Here is a 26,384-nt window from a genome sequence, read left to right as displayed (position 1 = left end):
AGGCTTCGAAAGATGAATCGTTTTATTCATACAACTTTAAATCTCGAACACATTTAGAGAGTGAGTATATCATTTTATTCTTGTTTTGAGTTTATTCTGATTCAAAATTGCAGTGAAAACAGAAGTTCACACATCATATCTGAATGTGAGCTCATCTATACTTATACGATCTCAATACCTCCACTCTAAGCATAAGAGGTGAAGTTATATAAAAATTATCAGATGCGTTGAAGTCTCAAAAGTATTGCCTGAATGCTTGTTTCATATTTGTCCAAGTAGTTTCAATGAATAAATGTATTGTTTTTTATAATTTCGATTTATTTTTAGAAAATATTCAATATAAACCTTTATTGTGTTATTTATATCTCATAAATTCTCTGTCTAAATCATATAAAAGCGCGTTTTACCCCTATGAATCAAGAAATTCATTCAATATTCATGGTATATTTATTAAATTTATACAATTTACTAATAATCAATATTATATCCTCATAAATAGCAATATATTTTGGTAATCTATGATAATCATATACAATATTTGAAATCAAATTTTCATTAGTTTAGGTTCCTTGTTAATAGTAAACCATTATATTTATTACTAATAATAAAATCTATGTGTCATATTGAAATTCAATAAAATTACTTATTCGGTCCAAAAAAACAAATTAGATAAAATTTTTCTTTTTTTATGTAATTTTTGTTTTTCATTTTTCTCAAGATCCTAAGTTATGTTCTAACTTTTGACATCATATCCTATCATGCTAGGCTATATATTATAGCATACCCAAAAGGCAAGGAAATCTATCAGAGAAGCCTTTTTGACCTATCGTTGCCCTACCTCTCATCAAACAATTAATTTTCAATACTATCTTAAGTACAAAACATTTAAATTATGAGTTTAATTGACCAAAAAAATTCTGATGGAGAGCGATGAAAAAATCTTTCTGATTTTCATCGTTTTCATCGGTTAATTGAAAAAATAAAAAAGCTTTTTTCATTTTAAATGTCACAGGGATTTAACTGGGATCCACTTGGTAAAGGCGTCTTCGATGCTGAAGACCGTATCCAACCACTCAACTGCAAGAAGGGCGAAGTCGCTAACCACATCATCTCCGTTGGTGATCCAAACAGAGCCAAGTTAATGTCCGAGTCCCTCGATAAGGACACACCAGTCATCGTCCGCCAGTCCAACATGATTTTCTGCACATACACAGGCAAGTACAAAGGCACACCAGTCTCCATCATCGCAACTGGTATGGGCTTCGCTATGGCCGAGCTCATGGTTGTTCAGGCACGCGCCGTTGTTGAAGGCCCAATGACAATCGTCCGTTTCGGAACATGCGGCTCTCTCCACGCTGATGTTCCAATCGGCTGCTTCGCAATTGCTGACCGCGCATACTTCGTTCGCCAAGATTTCGAGAAGGAGGGCTTCCCATTCGAGTTTGCCAAGGAATCTATTCCATTCAACCACGAACTCCATCTTAAGGTTCTTGAAGAATTCAAGAAGTTAACAGACTACCGCACAGTCGTCGGCCCAGATACATCTGCTGATACATTCTACCCATCCCAGGGCCGTCTCGACGACAATTTCGTCATGGAGAACGAAAAGGTCATCCCAACACTTCTTGCTCAGGATAAGGATGCCCTTTCATTCGAAATGGAGTCTTACCTCCTCGCTTTCCTCGCCCACAAGTTCCCAGAGGCTCAGATGAAGACAGCCGCTGTCTGCCTTACACTTGCTCAGAGAACATCCGGCAATTTCCTTGACAATGCTCGCAAGATGGCTATGGAGAAGGCTGCTTGCACTGCTCTCCTTGAGATTCTTTCCAAATGCTAAATAATTATGCATTTCAATCGAGGGAATCCCTGTAACAAGTGGGAACATGAATTATAAATCGAAATCAATCTACCAATTATTCTAATTTTTTAGTTTTTTAGATACGAACAATTTTGAAGTGAAATGATTTATTTTTATTTCCGCGAACTTTAGAATTGTGCATTGAAAATTGAATATACGCGGAATAATTAATAATCTTACATTAAAGATTTTCTTCGTGTATAACATTCTTTTTAGAAGCATATCAAAACAATTCATTTCTTTTGCTCTGAAACCATACCGATTACTTCAGAAACGCTAGAAAAATAAACAACATTCAATTTCATTTTTGTCATTATGTACACAGGCAAAGCAACTCTTCGTGTCGCAAAGGAGCACCTTGCACCAGCAATGAAAACAGGTACTGCTAATGTTATGTCAACAGCTATAATGGGCGCTTTAATGGAAGAAGCATCTTGCAATGCAATTCCAGCCGGTACATACAAGCCAGGCCAAACATCTGTTGGTATCCACCTCGACTTACGTCATAAGAAGCCATCTGCTTTAGGCGCTAATGTAACAGCTATCGCTAAATTGAAAGAAATTACACCAAAGAAGCTTGACTTTGAAATCGAAGTTTTCGATGAAACAGGCCTCGTTGGAACAGCTAAGCACCAACGTGCATTTGTTATGACAGATGCTTTCGAAAAGAAATGTGAGATGGACTTTAAGAAGGCTACTGGCAAGTAAATCAAATTGGTTAAGCAATACAAAGCTATGATATTTAGTCTAGCTCTCGATCAGTTTAAAAATTCATTAAATTATTTTGTGAATCAAAATTAAAACGTATATTTGAATTAATTTTAACTATGTTTATATAAATTTTCGAGATACAATTTAAATTTAATCATCTCAGAGGAACATTGTGTAGGATACAATGATTCTTGATAAATTTCTCAAAAATTCTCATTTGTAAAGAAAAATTTTAATTACTTAGGACTATCTTTAGTAAACTTTTAATCTTTTTGATTGAAATTGACTTAAATATCATTATAATAAATTTTGGTTGACTCTTTGTAAAGTTTAGGCTTCTATTCTCGATGAGCCAAGATATTTTCCAGGATTACGAACACATTGCTGCTCATATCAATGATTACATTAAACAAGGAAATTTATTTGATGTATTTGAGATTGAAGGAAATGAAAAATTCAAATCTAGCAGCACACGAATTCATTACTCTTCTTGAACAGTCACATCATACTACTAACGCAGATAAATTATATTCCTGCACTCGAAATTCCAATATTCATATTCAAAGCTTGGAAGATGTCATTTCAACACTGAAACCAATCAAAAAGAACATGAAACTAGAATTACTTAATGGTATTGTTGTCTTTTTAGATAGCAAAGCGAAAGAGATGTCTGAGTCTACAGAGAGGAAGTCTCAGACTTGTTAAAATTCTAATTGAATGTAATTCGCATAAAGAATCAAGAAGTGAGCACAAATTTACTCCACTCCTTTGGGCAGCATAAAATGGTCATCTTGAAGTTGTGAAATACCTGGTTTCTGCTGGTACTAATAAAGAAGCAAAGAATTATGCAGGATCTACTTCCCTTATTAGTGCATCATGGAGCGGTCATCTTGAAGTTGTTAAATACTTTGTTTCTGTTGGAGCTGATAATGAAGCAAATAATAATAATGGAGATAATCCACTCATTTGGACATCAGCTTAAGGCCATTTTGAAGTTGTTAAATATCTTATCTCTGCTGGTGCGAAAGAAGGCAAGAATAATGATGGATATACTCCACTTGCTGTTGCAAAAGGCAACGTAAGAGATTATCTACTTTCAATATAATTTACACGAACAAACAATTAAGGGTGCACACGAGAGGATCATGTAAACTTCAGAATTTAGAACCTTATTTTTAGGCATTATCTTGGCTACCTATTTAGGCTCGAAAAGCAAAAAATATCAAAAAATACAACTTGACTCCATTATGACCCTTTCATGGAGGTAGTTTTTATCCGCTAGTATTTTCCCTTTGAATCTCTTTACAATTCGAAATCAAATTCAAATCTCAGTAGAAGAAAGGAAGAATCGACTTATTACGGTTGTAATACGAATAAATACATATATTTAATTATTTTTATTTACATAATAATTGTTTGAAGCTCATATTCCATCAAATTTTTAAATAAAAACATTAAAATGTTGAAAATGTTCATATATTTTAATAGGGTTTTGGCACTTTATTGAGGAATTACTACATACATAGTCGAACTGAACTTGATATTTTGAAATTTAAATTATTTATCAAAATTAAAATTTAACTTGAAATTTATAATTATTTAGTCATATTTTGCATAATTCTAAGTAGATTTTGTAAAAAATCAAGAAAGAAAAATTTTAACGTGCTTTATTTTTTCTTTTTTATAATAATACATATTATTATATAATTAACATATTCATAATGTTTCACCCTTTCAAAAATATAATCCTCCTCCTCTCAAATAAACGTACATACGGGTGGCCTCTTTTTTCAAAAAATTAAAATTTGAAATTTTGGGCTCAAATATTAGAGATTTTTTCAACCTTCAACGATATATGTTGTCTATATCAGACCTCCTTTCTTTTTGATACTTAACATTGTTCCTAAATCTTAGCCGTTAAGGCTGTTCTGAAAATATTTTTTTTTCGAAAAAATTCGAAAAAAATTCTTAAAATTCAAAAATCCCTTAATTCCTGAGGATTTTGGAAAAAAGTTTTTACATAAACATGTGTATATTATATGAAGTATATTGATAAGGTAAAAATCAAATTTTATTTCATATTCATCGAGAAAATAAACTAACGAATCCCTCAAAATTGAGAGGGTAATCCTCCTCCTCTCAAATAAACGTACATACGGGTGCACCCTTAAAGTATTTCAAATAATTCTTTAATTGTTTTAAAAACTGTAGTTCTTTGAATTTTGTTATATGAGCAAGTAACTTAATAGAATTAGATAAGTTTTGGGGTATCCTATTATAAAAGGGTGGAAGTTAAGGACTTGTCTTTCAATTTAATATATAAGAAAATTCGCAGATATTTTATAAGATTTTTAAGGTAGGTAAAATCTTTGTTCGCCCCATATTTAAAATGAGTAAATTTCAAATTTTCAAAATGCACTAAGAGAGAGAGAGGGAAAAAAAATCTGAATTACCCTGAAACTAAGGTCGGGTTGAAAACTCGTACATTAAAAAAAAACTCGTACATGCCTCAAAAATTGAATACTTTTCAATAGACTTTCTCAATCCTATCGTCAAAAATCTATCATCCTATCGTTCACTTTACAAAAACTATCGTTCACTTTACACAACCTATCGTCGAAAATCTGTCATTCCTCTCAATTTTTGAGGCATGTACGAGTTTTTTTGAAGCCCCCATTTTTCAACCCAACCTTAGTTGGTTTGGGAATTTTTCCTTAATGTCCTAAGTTAAGGAAGTCAATTTGGAAAATTGTTTTCACTTTAGGAGAATATAATTTTCCATTTGGAAAATTTAAAAAGTGAGACGCGCAGGATTCGAACTTTTTTTAAAAGTTGATTTAAATGAATTTTAGTGTGGAATATAAGGATAATATCATATTTAAAATAAGAATATACGAGTTTAGGTAGTTTTATTTTTTTCGATAAATTTGAGAGTATGTACGTTTAGGGCATGAAAAGTGCCAATTCGCTCAGCGAAAGCTGAGCTAGCTTCGTTCTCGAAAGAATAAGGAAGGAGTGAAGGAGAATGATACAGAAGTTGACACATTCATATCATTTCAACAAATTTTGATCAAATTGAAATTCAATAAAATTCAATTCAATTCATATCCTTCAGTCAGTACATTGATATCCTTCTACATCACAATGATAACTCGGGCATCAATAGTTCTACAACTAACTCAGAAAAAACAAGATTATTACTTCCTGCTTACAGCTTTTAAAAAGTTTCGATGATAAAAATCACTCTACTCTCGTTTATCGACATATGGTGATAGTAGGTAAACATATTCTTATCGATATTAATAAAAATATTTGTACGAAAATCTTATCCAATTAGAGAGTTATTCATAAAGTATATGATAATTATAATTACTTTATCTTTGTTTTATCTTTGAATAAACAATTTAATTTAAATTGCATAATATTTTTTGGTTGAAAGACAGGAAACTTAGTTGAGTTTGTATTATTTTTATCGTTTAATTCATCGTATCAGTGAGTGATCCAGATATTTAAGATATTTAGAAAAAAATTATTAATTTGATTAACAAATTTTAATCAAAATAGCAAAAATCTATTTGATAGCTGTAAACAAACAATAATTTTTATTTCAAGCAAAATCACTTATTTTCATCTAAACGTATAAAATTGTCAATTTTTATGAAAATAAATTGAAAATCTCATGAAATGTAAAGGAGAGTAATATTTTTCAATTTTCTTTTTTTCTTTGTCTCAAATATTTTCTGTTGGGAATTTTCTTGTTATCAAAAAATAATTTTAATATTTGTTTATTTCATTACATACAATAAAATTTTAAAAAACTCTATTTCTTCTCAAGAAAATTTTTCCTTCATATGAAGAAACATTTTGTTCTCCATTTGATACTGAGTCTAAATCTCGATTTTTGAATTTTCTTCTTTCCAAATTTCTTTTTTCCAAATTAGAAGTTTAATTCAAATTTTCAATAGTTTATATATTTCTCAAACCGTCTCAGATTTTCTCACTTTTTAGGGATTTTCTCTCAAAATATACAAAAATAGTAATATCAATACATGTATCTAATATACTTTAAAACCATCGTGACAAAATTCAAAAACGAAGAGTTCTTCTCTCCAAATTTTTTTCAAAATCAAAAAAATGAGATAAAAAAGTACGTTTGGAAAATTCATTTTTAGCATTTTAGGAATTTTCTCACTTTTCTTCCAAATTGACATCCTTACCTAAGTAATATATTGGTTTCGGCTACAATTTAAAAATATCAATGAGGTGAGAATTAAAACATGTATTCCAAATTGAGGTTAAAACGATAAATCACAAATTGTCTCACAATTTTTCTGAGTTTCACAATTTTTGTAATGATCCCTTAAAACATTAAACAGGAAATTGCCGTTAGTGTTAGAAAATTGTGTATGCACACTAAAATTAATTTCACAAATTAAATTTTGAACTCAAATTTTTTTCACAAATTATTTTTTATACAAATTAATTTGTAAAGTTCCGACTTTTTCATTATTCTTTTAGTTATGGAGCCTAATTTTCAATATCTCACGTCTCATGTTAAAGATTTTATCGAAGGATGGACCTTTTTTGATATATTTAAAATACAAGATATAAAAAAAATCTTGAAACACTCCATATTAACACCGGATGAATTCAATTCTCTTCTAATGCAGTGCCCTACTACTATTGATACAAAAGATTTGTATTTTTGTTCTAGAAGTGCAAATGTTTCTATTCAAAATATTAATGAGGTCGTCTCAACTTTGAAATCGATAAGAAAATATCTGAAATTCAGTGTAATAGATGGAATCATTGATATTTTAAATCAAACAGAAAAAGAAATACAATCACTTAGATCTCAAATTCGCAAGGCAAATGAGGCATTTAGTATATTGGGAGATTTTCTTTCACAAAATGATAATGTTAAGGATTCACATGATTTTGAAAGCATTTACGATTTCCATGATAGACTTTCAATCACAAGAAACCAAATTTTGAAGCTAAAGGCTTGCAACGAAGGACTTTGGGAAAAGACGTACCAAACAAATAACAATGAAGAAAGAAATATATTTCATGTTGCATGCGAAAAAGGAAATATAAATATTGTTAAAATGCTCATCGATTGTGGTTGTGACAAAGAAACAAAGACTAAAAAAGGATGCACTCCACTCATTTATGCATCACAATTTAATCACCTTGATATTGTTAAATATTTAATATCAGCAGGAGTTGATAAGGATGCAAAAGATAATACAGGATATACTTCACTCACTTGGGCAATATTTAGAAACAATTTTGAAATTGCTAGATATCTTCTTTCTATTGGAGCTGATATCGATCCAAAAAATAATGGTGGCATAAATCTTATCATTTATGCCTCACAATGGGGTTATTTTGAAATTGTTAAATATATTGTTTCTGCTGGAGCCAACATAAATTCAAAGGATGATGGAGGATTTACTCCACTGACTTTGGCATTATTAAATAATCATATTGAAATTGTCAAATATCTTCTATCTGCTGGAGCCAATACTGAAGAAAAGCACAATGGCATAAATATTCTCTGTTATGCGTCACAACATGGTCAAATTGAAATTGTTATGCGCCTTATCATTGCCCGGGCGGAAATGAATGCAAACGATAAATTTGGATTGAATCCACTTAATTATGCATCATCTAATGGTCATCTCGAAATTGTTGAATGCCTTATCCGTTCCGGAGTTGATGTAAATGCAACTACTAATGAAGGACAGACTTCTCTCATTTTAGCATCAGAACACGGTCACCTTGAAATCGTTAAATGCCTAATTTCTGCTGGAGCTAATATAAATATGAAAGATAAATACGGAAAGACTTCACTCATTTTAGCATCAGAACATGGTCACCTTGAAATCTTTCAATTTCTTAACTCATTAAATAAGTCACAGTTAAAGGAAAATCCATAATACAGAATTAGAATCTGGACTGATATTGCTTCAACAAAAAATATTTGTTACTTAATGACTATAAAAATTGAATAATGCATATGATTTTTGTTCAGTATTCTATTGAGAAAACAAAAAATAACACTAAACAATTAGAAGTGTATATCTTTCTAGATCCATAAGTGATTTAAGAGGAAATGTCCATTAGAAATATTTACCAATATGGATCTGGAGACTTAAGGGTATACAAACCACTCTCTAGCATCCTCTCATAAAATAATTTAAATATATTCTAGATTATATTACAATTTTAAGAACAAATTTGCTATCTGTGGAACATTTCAAATATATTTTTCTCTCTCTTTTAAAGCAATTAGTCAAATGAAATCAAAGAGGAATTTCATTTTTTTTTTCTTCTAAAAAAAATTATGAGTAAAACAGCCGACAATCTCCCATGGGTTGAAAAATACCGTCCAAAGAACCTTGATGATATTGTTCAACAGGAAGAAGCTGTTAAAGCATTAAAAACAACACTTGAAACAGGAGATTTACCACATTTAATTTTCCACGGTCCACCTGGTACAGGAAAAACATCATTAGCACTTGCATTATGCAGATCTCTATTCGGGGATGACTTTAGGTTACGTGTAAAGGAGCTTAATGCTTCAGATGAACGTGGTATCGATGCAGTTCGTTCCTCTATCAAAGAATTTGCATCATTAGCAGTTCCTAACGGTAAAATCCCATTTAAGATTGTTATTTTGGATGAAGCAGATTCAATGACTTCTGCAGCTCAAAATGCACTCCGAAGAATCATAGAAACATACTCATCGGTTACTCGTTTCATTATAATATGCAACTACGTTTCTAAGATCATTGACCCAATCTTATCTCGTTGCGCAAAATTCAGATTTAAACCATTAGATCGCCCAGCCATTATAGAGAGACTTCACAAGATATTTGAAGACCAAAACTTATCAGTAGATAGCGAAGATACTTATGAGACATTAGTTAACATTTCTGGTGGAGATTTACGTAAAGCAATTACATTTGCTCAATCAGCGGCATCTACATGTTCCCTGACAAGGAAGATAACGTCAGAAATAATTACAAGCATCAGCGGAGCTCCAAATCCAGCTGATGTCGAAAATTATTTTAAAACATGTTTATCTGCCGATTGGGACACAATTGAGAACGCTACGATCGACCTTGTTTACGCTGGATACGATATTGGTCAGATTTTCGAAATTTTGATCAATTTAATTGTAAAAACAAACGAAATTCCAGAAGCAAAGAAGCCAGAGCTCATTCTTAAGATTGCACAAGCTGATGGAGCAATTATTAATAGAGCCGATCCTCAATTCCAACTTATTAGTATATCTTCTTCTATCAGAGCTTCAAAATAAAGCTTATAATAAAAAATTGCATGTATACATTAAAGACTATAAAAACTTTTTATTAACAGTACATTTTTTCATTAAATTTAAAAATTTGAGAAAAATTCTTCTTCAAAATTGTTCAAAAACATGAGAGGAATCTAATAAGCATACATGTAATTCACTTCCTTTCTTATATGAATCAAAATTTCATAATGTCGCAGAATAATTTTTACTCTGAACTTTATGAAAGGTATTCGGACTATATTGATGCATTTAATAGCATTTTTCAGATCACAAGCAATGATAAGAATGATATATACAACGTTTTTCAAAAGATAAAAACAATTTTAATCGAAAAGTATGAAATAATGCTCATAGAAATCTTGGACTCTATTGACAAAGCTTGTATATATAGAAAAAAGTATGTTTATTCATATTGGAACCTCTTGGAATTGATATATAATGAATATTCAGAAATGCTTTCACACCAAATCAAAAATGAGAACAATTGCCTATTTTATAAGTTCTTTCTCAAAAGTAAAATAGATGGGAAATCATTTGATTTGTCTGATTTCATAATTGACCCTATTGAAGAGATAATAATGACAGATGACTTAGAAAGATTCATAGAATTTAGTGAAAGTTCAAATTTTGATATAAACATTAAAATTAATCCAGGTTCAAAAGATATTTTTCGACATTATTTCTTTAATTCTCTTAATTTACTAGAATATTGTTCGATGAATGGATCTCAGAAGATATTCAAATATCTAAGGTCAATGTATTCTTTTCAAATTTCAATATTATGTTATGAGCTTTCATTTTTGGGAGGAGACCCATTTATATTAAAAGAATGTCAATCATGTCACAATGCTACCATTGGTTCTTTGACGAATGCAATTATTTCTCATAATTTTGATTTTGTCATATTTTTGATGAATAATTATAATTTCAAAGTTAATTATTGGATCTGTACTTATTACTACAATTTTCAAGCTCTTCTATTATTTCTTGACAAAAATAAAGATATTGTTTCTGCTTTCCAGTTCTCTCCATGGTGTCTTATTCAGTCTTTTTGTAAGTATATAATTGAAAGACTTGAAGTTAATGATTTCAATGAAAATGTTAATATAACTCTTTACTTCGCCACCAAATGTATTAGTGTAAAGTCTATTCAGATACTTCTTAATAATGGAATTGATGTAAACAGAAGTGGGATGAATGGTGCAACTGTTCTTCATTATGCAGTTGAAAATTCAAACTTTGAAGTTATAAAATATTTAGTTGAAAATGGCGCAGATGTAAATGCTAAAGATAATACTGGACAAACTCCTTTATATATAGCTGCGGGAATAGGCAATGAAAATATCATAAAATATCTTATTGAAAATGGAAGCGATGCTAATACACGTAATAAAACTGATGAAACTCCTCTTCACAAGGCTGTATCATCAGGTATAATTAAAGCTGTCCAAGTTCTTTTAGAGCACAGAGTTGAAATTGATCCTGTATCCATTTATAATCAAACACCTCTTCAAATTACTGTCTCTTATAGTCATTATGAAATTGCAAGTTGTTTAATAAATAATGGAGCGGATGTTCATCGCAAAGATAGAAATGAATGGAATATAATTCATACAGCAGTATCTAATAATAAAACACCAGAAGATTTTATTAAATTACTTCTTGATCATCAAGTTGATGTTAATTGCTCGACAGGCTATCAAGATACACCACTTCATATTGCAGCCTCGAATGGCCATAGTAACTTTGTTAAATTATTAATTTCCCATGGAGCAAATGTCCATGCAAAAAATCGCTTAAGTTATACTCCACTTCATATTGCAGCAAAATATGATTCTCTTGAAGTTGCCAGAATATTAGTAGAAAATGGAGCTGAGATAAATACAAGAAATCTTAATGGATTCACTCCACTCTATTTTGCCACCAAAGACAGTAACGTTTATAATTACCTTGTATCAAAAAATGCAATTTTATAATTAATTATAATATTGTGAAATATTTCATAGAATAATAAATAATAACTGTCTAGAAGACCAAATATTTATTGTTAGTTCATTGATTCATGAAAGAAATTAATTCATTTTTTAAAAAATATAATTTATTAAAAAATACAATCGTTGTATGTTATAGATAGCTTCATTGATTATTATTTGATGTGTATTTTATCGAATGAAATATTTGCTTTCGTTCTGTAATAAATTAATAAGGCTCGTAATGGGCTCTCAAATTTTGTGAAAATTGAATCAAACCGGAGCGAACTTTTAGTCCATATATGATTCTTATAATACAGATGTAATTTAAATTTTTACTATCATTCAATTGAATTCGATGATCGATTTTTATTTTCAACGTTGTCAATAACTGACTTCAATATCGTCAGCATATAATAAGCCTTTTGATCAAAATTGATAAAATTAATAATCCTTTCAATTTTACGATCCTCATTTTGATAAAATGCTCTATTCTTTATTCTGATCCAATGTAATATTGATGCTCTTGGAAATTACAGTGTCTATACAACGTTTTATGGAGCACAAATGGAAATTAACCTTGAAACAATTCCGGAATATGAATATTTTATAGCTTTATCAAACCCGAGATCAGATTTATACATAAATGGTGAACCCTATTCCACTCGCCTAATCAAAATTAAATCAAATTCAATTCTTTTCAAATGCCAAAATTCTTTTCTTCTCAATTTTGTTGTATTTCTTCTTCCAACTAGCTGTCAAGCGCGCGAATTTATTAATAATCCTAGAGAAGGAGATACTTATACATATGATTCTTCAAAAAATTTAGAAACTAATGTTCAATATTGCCTTGCTATTGCTTCTGATAATCTCATCGATGTAGATATAGTAAAGAGTGCATCAAACAGTAATATCATTTCATACAGTCAATACGATCTCCATAATAGTTCTTCAATTTCAGCTGGAGAATCTAAATCAATAAGCTCAACATATGGTATTTGTCTATGCTACAAACCTTCAAGTTCAACGCCTTCAACTTTAAGTATTAAAGTTACAAAAGTTTAACAACTTGTCGAATCACCTTCAACAACATCAGTCTATGATAAATCAGGAAAGCATTACATAGCTTCTGATGGAGTTTCTGTTGTGGATTTATCCGAAGCCATTGTTTTAGGGTTAAATACAATATTAGTTGATCAAAAAATGAGTGTTTATAGTATTCCAAAGTCATCGTACATAGTTTTTACTGAATTTCAAAATATCAAAGGTAATGTAGTGACTTCAAAAGGTAAAAAATTTGAAATTCTTGGTTCAACAAATATTGTTGCTATTTATTTCAATTCCACAGGAAATATATCATTATATACAGAAGAATCATCTCCACAAGCATGTAAGCTCGTTCATTATAGAGATTTTTCACCAAATTGCACTAAAATCATTACAATTTCCGGACCAAGAACATATATAATGGATGGTAAATATGGTGAAAACAGTTGCCTTGTAACAGCATTTTCACTTGGTTATATTCAAACAATAGAATTTGGAGCAATGAATTCTTCATATTACGGAGCTGATGGTATTGATCAATACACATTCTTCAAAATATTTTTCTTCTCTGCTCAATATACAAACTTCACTCCATTATATCCAAATGAGAATGTTTCTCTAAAATACGAAATCAAAACTACGAATGAAGATCGTTCATTGAAGTATACAATAGAAGATGACTCAGATTATAAGGCATATTACCTCACAGAAAAGTCCTTCAAGAAACTAAGGACTGGCGAAGATAACACTGATATAGAAATGAGCACAATCATTTGGATGAGCTGTATGATTGTTGTTGTTATTTTATGTATTGTTGGTGTTGTTGTTCTTTATGTTTTCCTCAGAAAACGTCGCCCAGCTCATTCCCGACATGAAGATAAAGAAGAGCCAACACAACCAACAACAAATGGTGAATCTAGCCAAGAGAAATATTCAGAACCTCTTGTTGATAATGCTGATCAGGTATAATAACTTATGTTTGATTGAGGAAATAAACTATTTTGTATGTTTTATTATTCTGTAATTTAGAAATTTTTGACATGTAAATTTGATTTTCTGACATATTATTTTTCGAAAAAAAAAATGAGTTGGCTTGATAAAATGGCTTCGCAAGCAGGTGTCCTCGAAGAAGAGGAAGAGGAAGAAGAAGAAATCGAACAGGAAAATCCTGTTTCAGAGCCAGTTTCAGAAGAAAAGCAAATCGAAAATGCTGTTCCGCCAGTGGAAAATCCACCACCTGAAGAAAAAGCGCCAGAAAAGAAGACACAAAATCATTATTTTACTGGAAAATCTACAAAACACAACGTAAATTTTGTCAGAAAACTTAAAAAGGTACAAATAGAGCAAGACAAAGCATACGAAACAGCATTGCAGAAATGTAGTCTAAATATAACAAGTGCTTACGATTATGCACAAAATCCACTTAAATATAGCGGCAAAATTATTAGTAACTCCAAAAACGCAAAGGGAGCATATTCAGAGCTATCTAAATCAATTTTAGCTCTTGATTGGCCTTACATTCACCATTGATTTAGATTTTCTTCATATATCATATTTGAAACACATTTCATATTAATTTCTAATTTATAACCCTTATGTTTGGCTTTTGTTGGCTTATTTTTGTAGTTGTTTTATCATAAATTGTTAAATTATTTTGTATTTTAATTTATTCATGAATCTCAAATTCATAACTTTGTATTTTATGAGAAAAATGTATAATATTTTATGCGAAAGATATTTAAAAGCATTATTGCTATTCTGATTTTCAATGCATCAAATTGGGTATGAATTTGGGTTAAAGTGAGGAATTTTCCAATAAAAACAATTTTATAGTAAGAATAGGCCAATATGCAGGAAGAATATCCATAAAAAAGATAAATGGCCAGCCATTTTGATGACGCTTTCAGTTAACCCTTACGGAGAAAAATCATATTGGGATGAAATATATGAGAAGAAACCAGAGAATTTTGAATGGGTTGAGAACTATGACACATTAAAGGACTTTATCACTTCGCATGTCAATAAATCCGACAAAATTTTGATTCCAGGTTGTGGAAATTCTGAACTTGGACCAGAAATGATAAAGGATGGATATACAACGATCGATAATACAGACTTTTCACAAGTTGTTATTGACCATATGAAGAAAATTCATCCAGATCAAAACTGGTTTGTAGACAATTGTAGAAAAATGAACATTCCGGATAACACATATGATGTTGTTCTAGAGAAAAGTGTTATTGATGCTCTTGTTACACGAGACGATGATGAAGCCGCAGTTTTCGAAACTCTTTCAGAATACACTCGAGTTTTGAAGAAAGGTGGTCATGCATATATTATCTCATTTGGTCAAGCTCCTGATAGAGAAGACTACTTCAAAGCAGCAAATGCTACATGGAAATACGAAGGATATATCAAGCTGCCAAGAGAAGTTGCGCCAAATAATTATAGACATATATATACAATCAGCAAGCCATAACTTACTTAATGTAATTTATATACCTTTATTATGATATATTATTTTGTTTTTTTATTTTTGATTTTTAAACATGTAAGTTGCATTGTTTAAACTATATTTGCTCTACATATATTGTATATTCAGACATGTAATTGTTATAGACCGAAAATAGATTTTTTCGGTTTTCTCTTCAAATAATTGAAAGAATGATACTATTATAGGTTTATTATATTATATAGCATATAATCATGCTATAGCCGAAAATTATAAGTTTTGAGAAGATTGAATATAACACAAATAAATTTGAATGTAAGTTAAATTGCTTGTTGTTTTTAATAGCTATTTAATGAGAAATCCAATATTGCAAAATTCAAATTGAATGATTGAAAGAACAGAAAAAGTCATTCTTTTCAATTTCGAATATGTTTCATTGTATTTATAATTATATGGCAAATAAGATATTTAAACTTGATTTTTGAAGGAAAATTCACAAAATTGAATAAATTCAAATAATTTTTATTCAAAAATAAACTAGTTATTTGAGTTTAATACTAATTATCTATTCAAACTACAAAGTTTGTAATTTAAAATATTTTGTGAGATCAGATTGAATTAATTCAAGGTTCTTTTCAATTAATATTAATGACCATATTACGCATTTTCGAACATTCTAAACCAAATATATAAAAATGGGAGACGAATGTTAAATTTGCTAGACATGGGGGAGTTGTCTGCAAAGTTTTAACTCTTATCTCTAACAAAAAATTAATTTTTAAAAAAATGACCGAATACGTTTCACAGCGAGAAAAAAATAAAAGGCAAGATAGAATTTTCTAGACATAAAGAAGTTGTTTACCGAGTTTTAGCTCTTATCTCTAACAAAAAATTAATTTTTAAAAAAATGACCGAATACGTTTCACAGCGAGAAAAAAATAAAAGACAAGATAGAATTTTCTAGACATAAAGAAGTTGTCTACCTAGTGTCAGCTGTTACTTCTTCTCAATACTGATATAAAATAAAAATCTTTATTATTTATTTAACCTTTATTGTTTCATTAAACTTCATTTATTTTATATTATAGTTTTATTCTTTTAGCTACTTGTAAAATAATCTAATTTTATATCATCATTTTACCGGATTATTCTTCAGTACATCGATTGTGTATCTAAAATAATATCATTATCCTTATTCTGTTTTTTCCAAAATTCTTTTAAATATCTTTTTTGGTTAGATTACTTTATACTTTTTACTTTTATTTTTTAATTTCAAAAAAAATTTGGTGATTATTCTATTCTGTTACAATGTGCATTATCATATTCTAATGAATTATTCATTACATACATTTAAAAAAACTTGTTAAAAATGAAATTAAAAAATTATGTTTATTATTACGCTGTGAATGTGTCAACAGCGGTCATGCCTGTATCTGTATCCCATATTTGCCACAACCTTTCTGTATCTGCATTTGTGTATTTCGGTTTCAGCTGATACATTTGATTTGGCGTGTAATTTGTTCCAGTTAATGGATTAATTGGGAGATCTTCATGCGGTGTGTTATTATTGTACTCCCAAATAAAGGCAGGAATAGCCTGAATGCTTTGGCAGCGCTCCAATGTCGGCCAGAATCTCTCAATCTTCCCATTTTGGTAGGGAGAATGAGAGTCTGTATGCCGCCATTGGACGCCCCAAAGATCAAGTAGATCTTGAAAGGCGCCCCTATTTTCTGAACCGTTGTCGGTCCAGAAACAATAAGGGGCGCCAAATTCAATGAAGGCGGAAGCCGCAACGTTCGCTGTCGTCGCTGCCAGCATATCTGGTATTTGTATACACGCTAGGACTTTGCGGCTAAAATCGTCGATTATGCCATAAATATACTGGCCACGAACACCCCTAAAATAATGAACATCTTCGTGCCAGATAAGATTGGGTGAAAGCGCCCAATATCTTACTGCTGTTTCTGGCCCGGCATGCTCTAATCGCGTCTTGGTGAAATGATTTTCTTTGAAGTATCTGCGTACTTCTCTATAAGATACATCAATTTGTTGTAATTTCAAACGTTTCCATTGTTTTGTTTGACCAGATGGAAAGGCCCAGTGGTCATGTATCACAGCAAGAGCTTTGATTTGGTCGTAGGGATTGACCCTACGACCTTTCTTGCCTTTAGGCAATGGGATATTCTGTAAGCTAAATTGATTTTGTAAAAAAGATTTTGAAACATCTAAATATTTGAAATCATTTGATTGAAGGGTTGGGGCTATGGGAACATGGGTGCAAGCTTCTTCCCATGTCATTTTACCTTCTTCAATCTGATTGGAAATACCAATTAGGTAAATTCGATCGACATACCCTTTGTAAGGATTCATTCTAATGAAGTACGTTAACAATCAAAATATTATATAAGTGTCTAGTATGGAATTCAAAAGAATAAAGAAAATGGTAACGTAAATAAACGTATTATGAAATAATTTATAATTAAAATGAAAAAAAGAAAAAATAATAAGTAAAGTAACTGGAAATGAAAATGAAAATCAGTGTACAGTTTTATTTTTTTCTCGCTGTGAAACGTATTCGGTCATTTTTTTAAAAATTAATTTTTTGTTAGAGATAAGAGCTAAAACTCGGTAAACAACTTCTTTATGTCTAGAAAATTCTATCTTGCCTTTTATTTTTTTCTCGCTGTGAAACGTATTCGGTCATTTTTTTAAAAATTAATTTTTTGTTAGAGATAAGAGTTAAAACTTTGCAGACAACTCCCCCATGTCTAGCAAATTTAACATTCGTCTCCCATTTTTATATATTTGGTTTAGAATGTTCGAAAATGCGTAATATGGTCATTAATATTAATTGAAAAGAACCTTGAATTAATTCAATCTGATCTCACAAAATATTTTAAATTACAAACTTTGTAGTTTGAATAGATAATTAGTATTAAACTCAAATAACTAGTTTATTTTTGAATAAAAATTATTTGAATTTATTCAATTTTGTGAATTTTCCTTCAAAAATCAAGTTTAAATATCTTATTTGCCATATAATTATAAATACAATGAAACATATTCGAAATTGAAAAGAATGACTTTTTCTGTTCTTTCAATCATTCAATTTGAATTTTGCAATATTGGATTTCTCATTAAATAGCTATTAAAAACAACAAGCAATTTAACTTACATTCAAATTTATTTGTGTTATATTCAATCTTCTCAAAACTTATAATTTTCGGCTATAGCATGATTATATGCTATATAATATAATAAACCTATAATAGTATCATTCTTTCAATTATTTGAAGAGAAAACCGAAAAAATCTATTTTCGGTCTATAACAATTCAGACATGTAATAAATTTGTCAAAATTATTTCAAAAGTTTAATTGTCTTTTCAGAATACAATATCTCTTTAAAAATCGTTAAAAGATGTTTTGAATATTTAAATTAATCGAATAAGAACATTAATTATAATGTGATAAAGTCTATTTTTATATTTTTAATTCACCTTTGAAATCAAAAATATTAATTATTAACCAATCTTCATTGCTTGAAGTCTTTCCTGTTTGAGTTATTTTGAAAGATACAAAATAGTTGTTTGTTTGAAGTGGAAATTCTTTGATTTCTCCTTGTTTAAATTCATAATATTTATCATTATCTAATACAACAATTGTTCCATCTTCTTTGATTCCTTCTAGCTTCCATCTTCTCAATAAATTGCAACCATGTTTGATACTTGATTGTAAAATATAAGATGTTGGTTTTAATTTATATCCTTTGAGATCAGCTTTTATCCATGAATTTGGAGAATTTCTAGTACAGAAATGAACATCACTTCTATAAGAATTTATTAATAATAGACTTTCATTTAAAGTTACAACTGATGAAGCTGTAAATTCCATTTTAATTTCTTTAGAAACAACTATCATAGAATTATAAGTATAAATTGAGTTATTTGATATTATAAATTGATTTTTAATTAAGGGTCCACTGTAAAAATTGAAAGTCTCTCAAAATTGAGAGGCGATTTGCAAATAATCGTTATCGTCTTTTTTCGAAAATCCACTTTTCCTAGTGTTCTGATTAATATTTTGTGAATGTAACAATAAAGTATATGTTTTAGTAAGATGATAATACATTCTATCACTTCAAATCACATAAAAATTGCAAAATCAGCGAGTTTTATAAGAACATGATTTTTTCGAATTTTTTCGCTTTTGGATGCGTGTTTTGAAAAATAGATATTTTCGAATTTTGATTTTAATTTATGTATAAATTTTATATTAGGAATTTTTTTGACCTATTTCCAATCATTAATTCCTAAGTTTTTCTAGGAATTTAATTGAGAAGAAATTAGGAAATTCGCTTTAATGCCATTACATCCTAATATTGTGATGCATGTAGTTTATATTTATTGAGGCTAATGCCGGAATATCGTGCATTTTATAAAAAATTCAAAGAATTGACAATTGGATAGCACAAATTTAATTCTCTAGACAAAGTATTATTGTTTATATATTCAAAGCATTATCCTTCGTTTTGAAATGTTGGCCAAAAATTTTCGTGTTATTTTTTGTGTTTCAGCATAAATTATGTATTGACTTATGAAAGATAAGCATTTTATTCATTATCATAAAGATATACCAAAACAAATTGATAAAATTTAAAAAAATGTGTATTTTAGTGGGTATTATTCTGGCCAATGCCCATTTTTAAACGATTTAATATTGACCATATCAATAGCCGACTCAATGTAAAAATTTAGATATTATTTTTTTCATTATTCAAACTTTGATAAATTTTAGTATAATGAATGATTTTGTTTCGTGTATGATACAGAAATGAAAAGCTTGATTAATATCATTTTGCATTTTTTCAAGAATGTTAGAGTACATCTACATTAAAAAATCGGATTCGAATTGCGATACTGCATCAAATTGTTGCACATCTGATAAGGATCTCAAAAGAGTAAAGTTAATTTTTTTGTGTTTTTTTAAGTTTTGGGCCTTAGTAAAACACCATCTTGAGCAATATTTTTGGGACGACGATAGGCCTTATTTGGCCTTACAGTGGACCCTTAATAAAATCATTTGATGATGATTTTATCATTGCGAAATGAGAAATCTCAGCCGATGTTGAAGCCAACTGACCTCTTATTTGCGCAAACTGTGGAATATCAATCGATGAACAGTTCATTACACATGTTTTTCTAATTGATGAATTTCCATCTTCAATACAAAAGTAAAAAGTGCCACTTGGTAATTCATATTCATAAGATTCAGCACAACAATGATAAAAGTAAGTAGATTTGCAATCAATATAAGCATGATAACATTGTATTGATATTGCTGAAGCAGCTGTATCACTGAACAGGTCATGGAAGTAACAATCATGTATCTGATAACTGTTTCTTCCTAATTCTTTTGAATTTATTGATTTTTCAGTTTCAATTTTGATGATTTTAAGAGGAATTGAGTTTAATCTATTATGATGATGAATGATTATATCAGTGAGGGTTGTGAAGTTTATATTACAACTCTGATTTAAATATTTTCGATCTGATTTTGCGATATCAAACTGACAATTGAAAAATTGATTGAAATTTGGATTGAAATCATCTCTTTTGTAAATCAGACTTTGAAAGACACAATTTTCAAAGTTTGTGAAAAATTTATTATCAATTTCATTGAAATAGATATTTTCTGATGCAAGGAAGTTACAGTTCTTAAAAGTTGATGTCTCTGCTGTTTGAATAATGGATTCATTCATAGGTAAAAACATCATATAAAAATTCGAAAATTCATTCAAAAATGAGGGACAAATCAATTTGAACTTTGGTTGAACTATACTTGAATTGAAGTTTCTGAGTTCAGTCTTACTCTTCATTTGAAAAATACAATTTGTTTCAAATGCTTTAAATAAATGTATGTTTGTGAATGAATCTTTATTTCCTGAGCTATAATAGAACTTTGATGGTAAGTCTTGATGATTCATATTTATGAATTCAATATCATTCATTGTATTTACAGAATTGGAAGAGTTAAAATATAGGAAGTCATCATTTCCAGTAATACGATAAAATGATGATGTGATGATGTCTATTGACTTGACTTTCGGACTTGATATTCTAATAATTGATGATTTCGCTTGTATATTAAAAGAATAAAACTGACAATCTGTAAATCTAAATATACTATATATTGAAGAGAACACCACTAATGGATTTGGCTTGAATCCACTGATATTTAGAGAAAAATCATCATTCATAGTGATTACATTCCAACATTGCGCGTGATATAAATTCTGCTTATTTAACTTGATTTGGACATAACCATGTTTTATTATGCATGAACCCTAAGGATTTAATCTGAAATTCAGCTTTTTATTAAATATAGTGCTTTTTTATATTAAAATATGCTTATCTTGAGGCAGAAATGCATTTACCGCAATCAGTAGATAGGTTTCATGAAAAAAAATTATTACTTGAAATATTAATACCTTTCAATGAAAATTGACTAAATTATTCTTTAATACCACGCAAAATTGAACCAAATTTAAAGTAATTTGATTTCAAACACAGTATTTAATATCTCAACTTAATTTTGAGTGAAAATTACAGTCTTGTGCTTGACCCCAACAAAGCATACAGCTAAAAGATTAATTATTGGAAACATATTTTAGAAGAAAAAAGATAAAAAAGAATTCGAAGATAAATTATTAGAAAGATACTTTATATATTAAAATAGTTAGTTACATTGACACCATAACATACAGTGATGCTAGGAAATAACGAATTAGTTGATTTTGGTAACAAATATTTTGACTGCACAAAATGTCATGAAATAGGTAGCTCAGAGGGACTTCAATAGAATTAACTTTGGCGAACAATCTAACTCTTGGAACAGCTTCATTAAATCCAGGAATTCCATCTTTATAAAAACGATATATCAAATTTAAATCACAATACATTCCAATTGCAAACCACCAATCTCCTCTTTGTGGTTGTCCATCTAGAAGTGATTCTTTAGAAGGATTTTTAACAAGTCCTCCAAATCTCCAAGTTATATCATTTTTATCATAGTCGGCTTGGATTTCAATTGGATGATAGAAAGAGGCATTCTTGGATGCAGTGCGATTTGTATCTAAGTATGGTGGAAGCAGTTGTGACCAAACGTTGAACTTGTTTTCGCTTGGATATTCAAGAATGAAGTAACGATATCCATCTTCACTAACAAATTTGCTTTCATTGAGATGCGAAAGGATGGAATACTTACCTGAAACGTTGACTTCGAGGGCTTCACTTTCGTTAGAAAAACATGGACTAATAGTATGATTATGTTCGAAAACACGAAAATAATACTCATCTTTGTATTTTGCTGCAACAATCTCTCTGTTGTAGTATACTTTGAGACCTATTTACGATATACCTTCAACCACTTTTTTGAGGAATTCGGAAAAAGGCAGATCATTCTAGAAAAAAAAACCTATTGAATAATGTTTATATAGTTCATAAATGTGCAAAGATATGATGATTTCAAACCCTATTGAATGATGTTTATAAATTTCACGAAATCATTTGTTGATCTGATTATTTCTTGAATCAAATGAGATAATGAATGTCTTTATCTGTTTCACACCATATTCTTAAGAAACCACTCTTCAAAGAAGTTCTTCTGTATATAGCTGTTGCCATCATTATGATAAGGCCAACGACATGATTTAAATCGATTATTTTTTTCAGGATTCATACATCAAGAAAATAAAAATTGTAACATTGTCATGATTTGAACTTAATACTCTCAATGATTGCCTTTTAAAAAGTTTCAAGCAATCTGTGAAATAGAATCTGCAATTTCATGAAATGTAAGTTTTTACTGATTTTGAAGGGTACATACTGGCAAATGTTTTGGAGAAATCTAAGTAGTTGTGAAGGAAGAAAATAATTTTGATAAATTATTTTTAATAGATATGCTCAGCAATACTGTAATTGAATCACCTATAAGTATGTTTGCATGTTTAAACAGTGTATACTGCTTTAATAGCATCTAACAAATCTCAGAAATTAAAAAAAAATCAATTAGAAAGGGAAAACTTCACAGATTTCAGATAGTTCAAATAATGCACATTCCTAATCCACATTCAAATCATTTTGAAGTAAGAAAAAGATTAGTATTGTCAGTTTTCTGGGATGAGTGCCTATAAAAGGAAGCTCCAGGAATTCACTAATTTGAAAAAAGAACTCGTCCTGAACCTCGATGACTTTGATTACGGCGATGTAATTGGAAAAGGAGGTTTTGGCGAAGTTCGTCGCGGAATTAATAAACAAACTGGTAGAGAATGCGCAGTTAAAACAATATTTGCAGAGAGATTAGAAGGAAACAGATTAAGAAGATACATCGGAGAAATTGAAACACTCGCTAAATGCAACAATATGTTTTTAGTCCCATTTATTGGTTTTACACCAACACCACCTTACACAATTGTTACAGAATTCATGCCAAATGGCGCTCTAGATCGATATGTTCGTAGAAAACCTGGTGTTGCCCCATTAACTGGTACACAATTAACAGCCATCGCAATTGGTATTGCTCATGGCATGAAAAACCTGCATGAGAATGGAATCATTCACAGAGATCTCAAGGCAGCAAATATACTTCTTGATTCGCGACTTTTCCCCAGAATTTGCGATTTCGGTATTGCTCGTTTCGAAGAGCACAGCGCTTCTGGCATGACAGTTAAAATCGGCACACCAAACTACATGGCTCCTGAACTCATTCAATCTGGAGATTATGATGGAAAAGTCGATGTTTATGCTTATGCGATGATTCTTTACGAAATGAGTGAAAATACAAGACCATTCAATAGAATGAAAGTCAATGAAGTATTTCATGCCGTTGTTCAGCACGATGAACGTCCAGAATTTACAAGAGCAACATCTCCTCAAATGCAAAAGCTAATTACGCAATGCTGGGATAGGGATCCATCAGTTCGTCCTACATTTAATGAGATTTTCGATATATTTGCCTCAGGAAAAGTAGCTTTTCCTGATACTCATCGATATGATATTACAAAGTTCCTCCAGATCATTAAACAAGATGAGGAAAAGCGTCATGGTTCATCGGATATCAAGATTGATGATCAGGATCCAGAATTAGTCCCTCTAGAATACGATTCTGACTCATATTCAAGTTATTCAGATCCAAAGAAGGAATCTGCAAGCGAAGAACAAAAGAAGAAGGAGCAACAACAAAAGAAAGAGTCAGCAAAGAAGACTCCGGCCAAAAAATCGGAATATTCTTATTCATCTTCGTCATCATCACAAGATCCAGAAGATATTCTCGCAGATTACAAAAATCCTCTCTTCAGCAGATATGTTGAGTACTATTCGAAGACAATTGAACCATCCCAGTTCAATTTATTTTATGATGCAGTCAAAAAGCACATAAATCCTCATATTACGAAGAATGTCGCTAACTGCTTACTATCTGCGTTCCAAGTTCTCATGAAACGCAATCGCCAGTTCATAGAGCATTTTAATGAGTGTAAATTCTTCGAAATCTGCCCAGTAAACGATGAAACAGCCGATCCACTTGTTGACTGCTTCTCCGCGCTCTTCATTGATTCTCCTAAATTGTTATCTCAGTCTCATTGCGCTCAAATTACAGCTTTGCTCGAAAAGAGGCCTGAAAAGATGCTTATCTTGTACTCATACTACGTACGCCATTTTTACCAGATGCCAAATCCTTGGCCAATCGTAGATAATCTTTTTTCGGTCGTAAGGTCTTTTTCGACAAGTAACTGCGGATATTTATATCTTACCATATTCCACTACCTTATTTCGACATACGATCTCTACGCGAAGGAGAGAACTGCTCATATCAGATCCATCTTTTTGATGTTCATCAATTCAAAAGATATCAAAACCGTGAAAGCTGCTTACAATGGCCTGTCGATTCTCTACGGCGACATCGACGGAATTGACTTCACAAGGGCAGCAAATCACTTGAAAGATGATGAACTTTACAAATCGGTCCTGTCACTTTTACTCAGAATTTCGAAAATTCCTCCATCACGTAGTTTATTGAGTTCTCTTCTCCAACGCACAAAAAGCACTACGAAAGCGTGGATTGTCATATTAAATATTGCTTCCACGAAGAAAGGTGCTGAATTCATGCTAGAAAACAGCTCTATATGGCTTACAAGCTTTAATGAGCACCCAATAGATATATTCCGAGTGTTCATGGCCATATTTAAGCAAAGCGAGTACAGACAAAGAGCAATTGCCTTAAATGAGTTCCCCGCTCTTCTCAAATCCGCTTTCCTTGCTGATAAGAAGCACATGCACTTCGTTATCTCCCAGACAATTAGAAGATCTGAGCCAAATGTATCTTTGGTCAACAGATTATCAATGAACGGTTTTCTCAAAACGTATATCGATGTAACAATTGAAAACCAGAATCCTAGGTTCTACAGTATCGCCCTATTAACGATGGATTGCCTCGCAAGAGCTTCTTATTCTCCGGAATATCTCCAGTTCATTCAGCCTTTAGTTGATCTTTTGTCTTCGGAACAACACGCTGCGGATGCCATTACTGTGATTGTATCACTCAGTGGATATCCTCAATGCTGTAAAGAATTTGTTGAAAAAGGCTTAGTTCCGTATTTCGAGAACTTGGTTCAATATGATAAATACAAGAAGGCTGCTGAAACATTCATCAGCAACGCAAAAAATTGTATTGAATAGAATAAAGTTATATTTATATTTGTGTTTTTATTAAATAAGAAAACTGACTTTATAAACAATATACTAACCTCATTGGCTACTAATTGACATAAATATAAGCTTATAAAGTAAAATGTAGATTTCGGAAATTATTCATTTACTTATTTAGACACTGTTTGTCAATACAATGATTAACCTGAAATAGCATTGTTCAAATTCATATGAGAACTATATAACAAGTCATGATTAATAAAAACAATGATAATTTTTACATTTATTTTGATGTGTTCCCTCACAGAACGCACATAA

The 26,384-nt window shown here is 30.5% G+C and overlaps 11 protein-coding genes across 11 annotated transcripts, besides 5 other annotated features; 10 read left to right on the top strand and 1 right to left on the bottom strand.

Moving 5' to 3' along the window:
- Positions 1-974: 974 nt before the first annotated feature.
- On the top strand, positions 975-1,936 carry TVAGG3_0493170 (uridine phosphorylase protein; the record flags this gene model as incomplete). Its single annotated transcript, XM_001323779.1, has 1 exon — positions 1,004-1,837. One exon carries the CDS (start codon positions 1,004-1,006, stop codon positions 1,835-1,837), a length of 834 nt encoding a protein of 277 aa, XP_001323814.1.
- Positions 1,937-2,152: 216 nt separating this feature from the next.
- On the top strand, positions 2,153-2,677 carry TVAGG3_0493160 (thioesterase, BLR0278 family; the record flags this gene model as incomplete). The annotated part of the gene is made up of 1 exon (XM_001323780.2): positions 2,174-2,566. One exon carries the CDS (start codon positions 2,174-2,176, stop codon positions 2,564-2,566), a length of 393 nt encoding a protein of 130 aa, XP_001323815.1.
- A 262-nt stretch (positions 2,678-2,939) lies between these two features.
- On the top strand, positions 2,940-3,490 carry TVAGG3_0493150 (protein ubiquitination; the record flags this gene model as incomplete). Its single annotated transcript, XM_001323781.2, has 1 exon — positions 2,966-3,274. The coding sequence occupies one exon, from the start codon at positions 2,966-2,968 to the stop codon at positions 3,272-3,274; it is 309 nt and encodes a 102-aa protein (XP_001323816.1).
- Positions 3,491-3,695: 205 nt separating this feature from the next.
- Positions 3,696-4,736: a mobile genetic element.
- Positions 4,737-7,233: 2,497 nt separating this feature from the next.
- Positions 7,234-8,627, top strand: TVAGG3_0493130 (ankyrin repeat protein family; the record flags this gene model as incomplete). Its single annotated transcript, XM_001323782.1, has 1 exon — positions 7,234-8,511. The coding sequence occupies one exon, from the start codon at positions 7,234-7,236 to the stop codon at positions 8,509-8,511; it is 1,278 nt and encodes a 425-aa protein (XP_001323817.1).
- A 96-nt stretch (positions 8,628-8,723) lies between these two features.
- TVAGG3_0493120 (DNA replication) lies at positions 8,724-9,941 on the top strand (the record flags this gene model as incomplete). Its single annotated transcript, XM_001323783.1, has 1 exon — positions 8,919-9,896. One exon carries the CDS (start codon positions 8,919-8,921, stop codon positions 9,894-9,896), a length of 978 nt encoding a protein of 325 aa, XP_001323818.1.
- Positions 9,942-10,096: 155 nt separating this feature from the next.
- TVAGG3_0493110 (spectrin binding) lies at positions 10,097-11,869 on the top strand (the record flags this gene model as incomplete). The annotated part of the gene is made up of 1 exon (XM_001323784.1): positions 10,805-11,869. The coding sequence occupies one exon, from the start codon at positions 10,805-10,807 to the stop codon at positions 11,867-11,869; it is 1,065 nt and encodes a 354-aa protein (XP_001323819.1).
- A 414-nt stretch (positions 11,870-12,283) lies between these two features.
- On the top strand, positions 12,284-13,917 carry TVAGG3_0493100 (uncharacterized protein; the record flags this gene model as incomplete). Its single annotated transcript, XM_001323785.2, has 1 exon — positions 13,067-13,879. The coding sequence occupies one exon, from the start codon at positions 13,067-13,069 to the stop codon at positions 13,877-13,879; it is 813 nt and encodes a 270-aa protein (XP_001323820.1).
- Positions 13,918-13,987: 70 nt separating this feature from the next.
- TVAGG3_0493090 (uncharacterized protein) lies at positions 13,988-14,556 on the top strand (the record flags this gene model as incomplete). The annotated part of the gene is made up of 1 exon (XM_001323786.1): positions 13,994-14,440. One exon carries the CDS (start codon positions 13,994-13,996, stop codon positions 14,438-14,440), a length of 447 nt encoding a protein of 148 aa, XP_001323821.1.
- Positions 14,557-14,676: 120 nt separating this feature from the next.
- On the top strand, positions 14,677-15,491 carry TVAGG3_0493080 (methyltransferase protein; the record flags this gene model as incomplete). The annotated part of the gene is made up of 1 exon (XM_001323787.1): positions 14,805-15,389. The coding sequence occupies one exon, from the start codon at positions 14,805-14,807 to the stop codon at positions 15,387-15,389; it is 585 nt and encodes a 194-aa protein (XP_001323822.1).
- A 31-nt stretch (positions 15,492-15,522) lies between these two features.
- Positions 15,523-16,361: a mobile genetic element.
- Positions 16,362-16,760: 399 nt separating this feature from the next.
- Positions 16,761-17,732: a mobile genetic element.
- Positions 17,733-17,908: 176 nt separating this feature from the next.
- Positions 17,909-18,691: a mobile genetic element.
- A 152-nt stretch (positions 18,692-18,843) lies between these two features.
- TVAGG3_0493040 (BTB and C-terminal Kelch family) lies at positions 18,844-19,254 on the bottom strand (the record flags this gene model as incomplete). The annotated part of the gene is made up of 1 exon (XM_001323788.1): positions 18,844-19,254. The coding sequence occupies one exon, from the start codon at positions 19,252-19,254 to the stop codon at positions 18,844-18,846; it is 411 nt and encodes a 136-aa protein (XP_001323823.1).
- An 81-nt stretch (positions 19,255-19,335) lies between these two features.
- Positions 19,336-20,428: a mobile genetic element.
- A 3,112-nt stretch (positions 20,429-23,540) lies between these two features.
- On the top strand, positions 23,541-26,149 carry TVAGG3_0493020 (protein kinase protein; the record flags this gene model as incomplete). The annotated part of the gene is made up of 1 exon (XM_001323789.1): positions 23,541-26,096. The coding sequence occupies one exon, from the start codon at positions 23,541-23,543 to the stop codon at positions 26,094-26,096; it is 2,556 nt and encodes an 851-aa protein (XP_001323824.1).
- Between the last annotated feature and the right edge of the window lie 235 nt (positions 26,150-26,384).

This window comes from Trichomonas vaginalis, chromosome II (assembly GCF_026262505.1).
Source record: "Trichomonas vaginalis G3 chromosome II, whole genome shotgun sequence".
In the NCBI taxonomy this organism is placed as follows: Eukaryota; Parabasalia; order Trichomonadida; family Trichomonadidae; genus Trichomonas; species Trichomonas vaginalis.
This window is presented reverse-complemented; position numbering and strand designations above follow the sequence as displayed.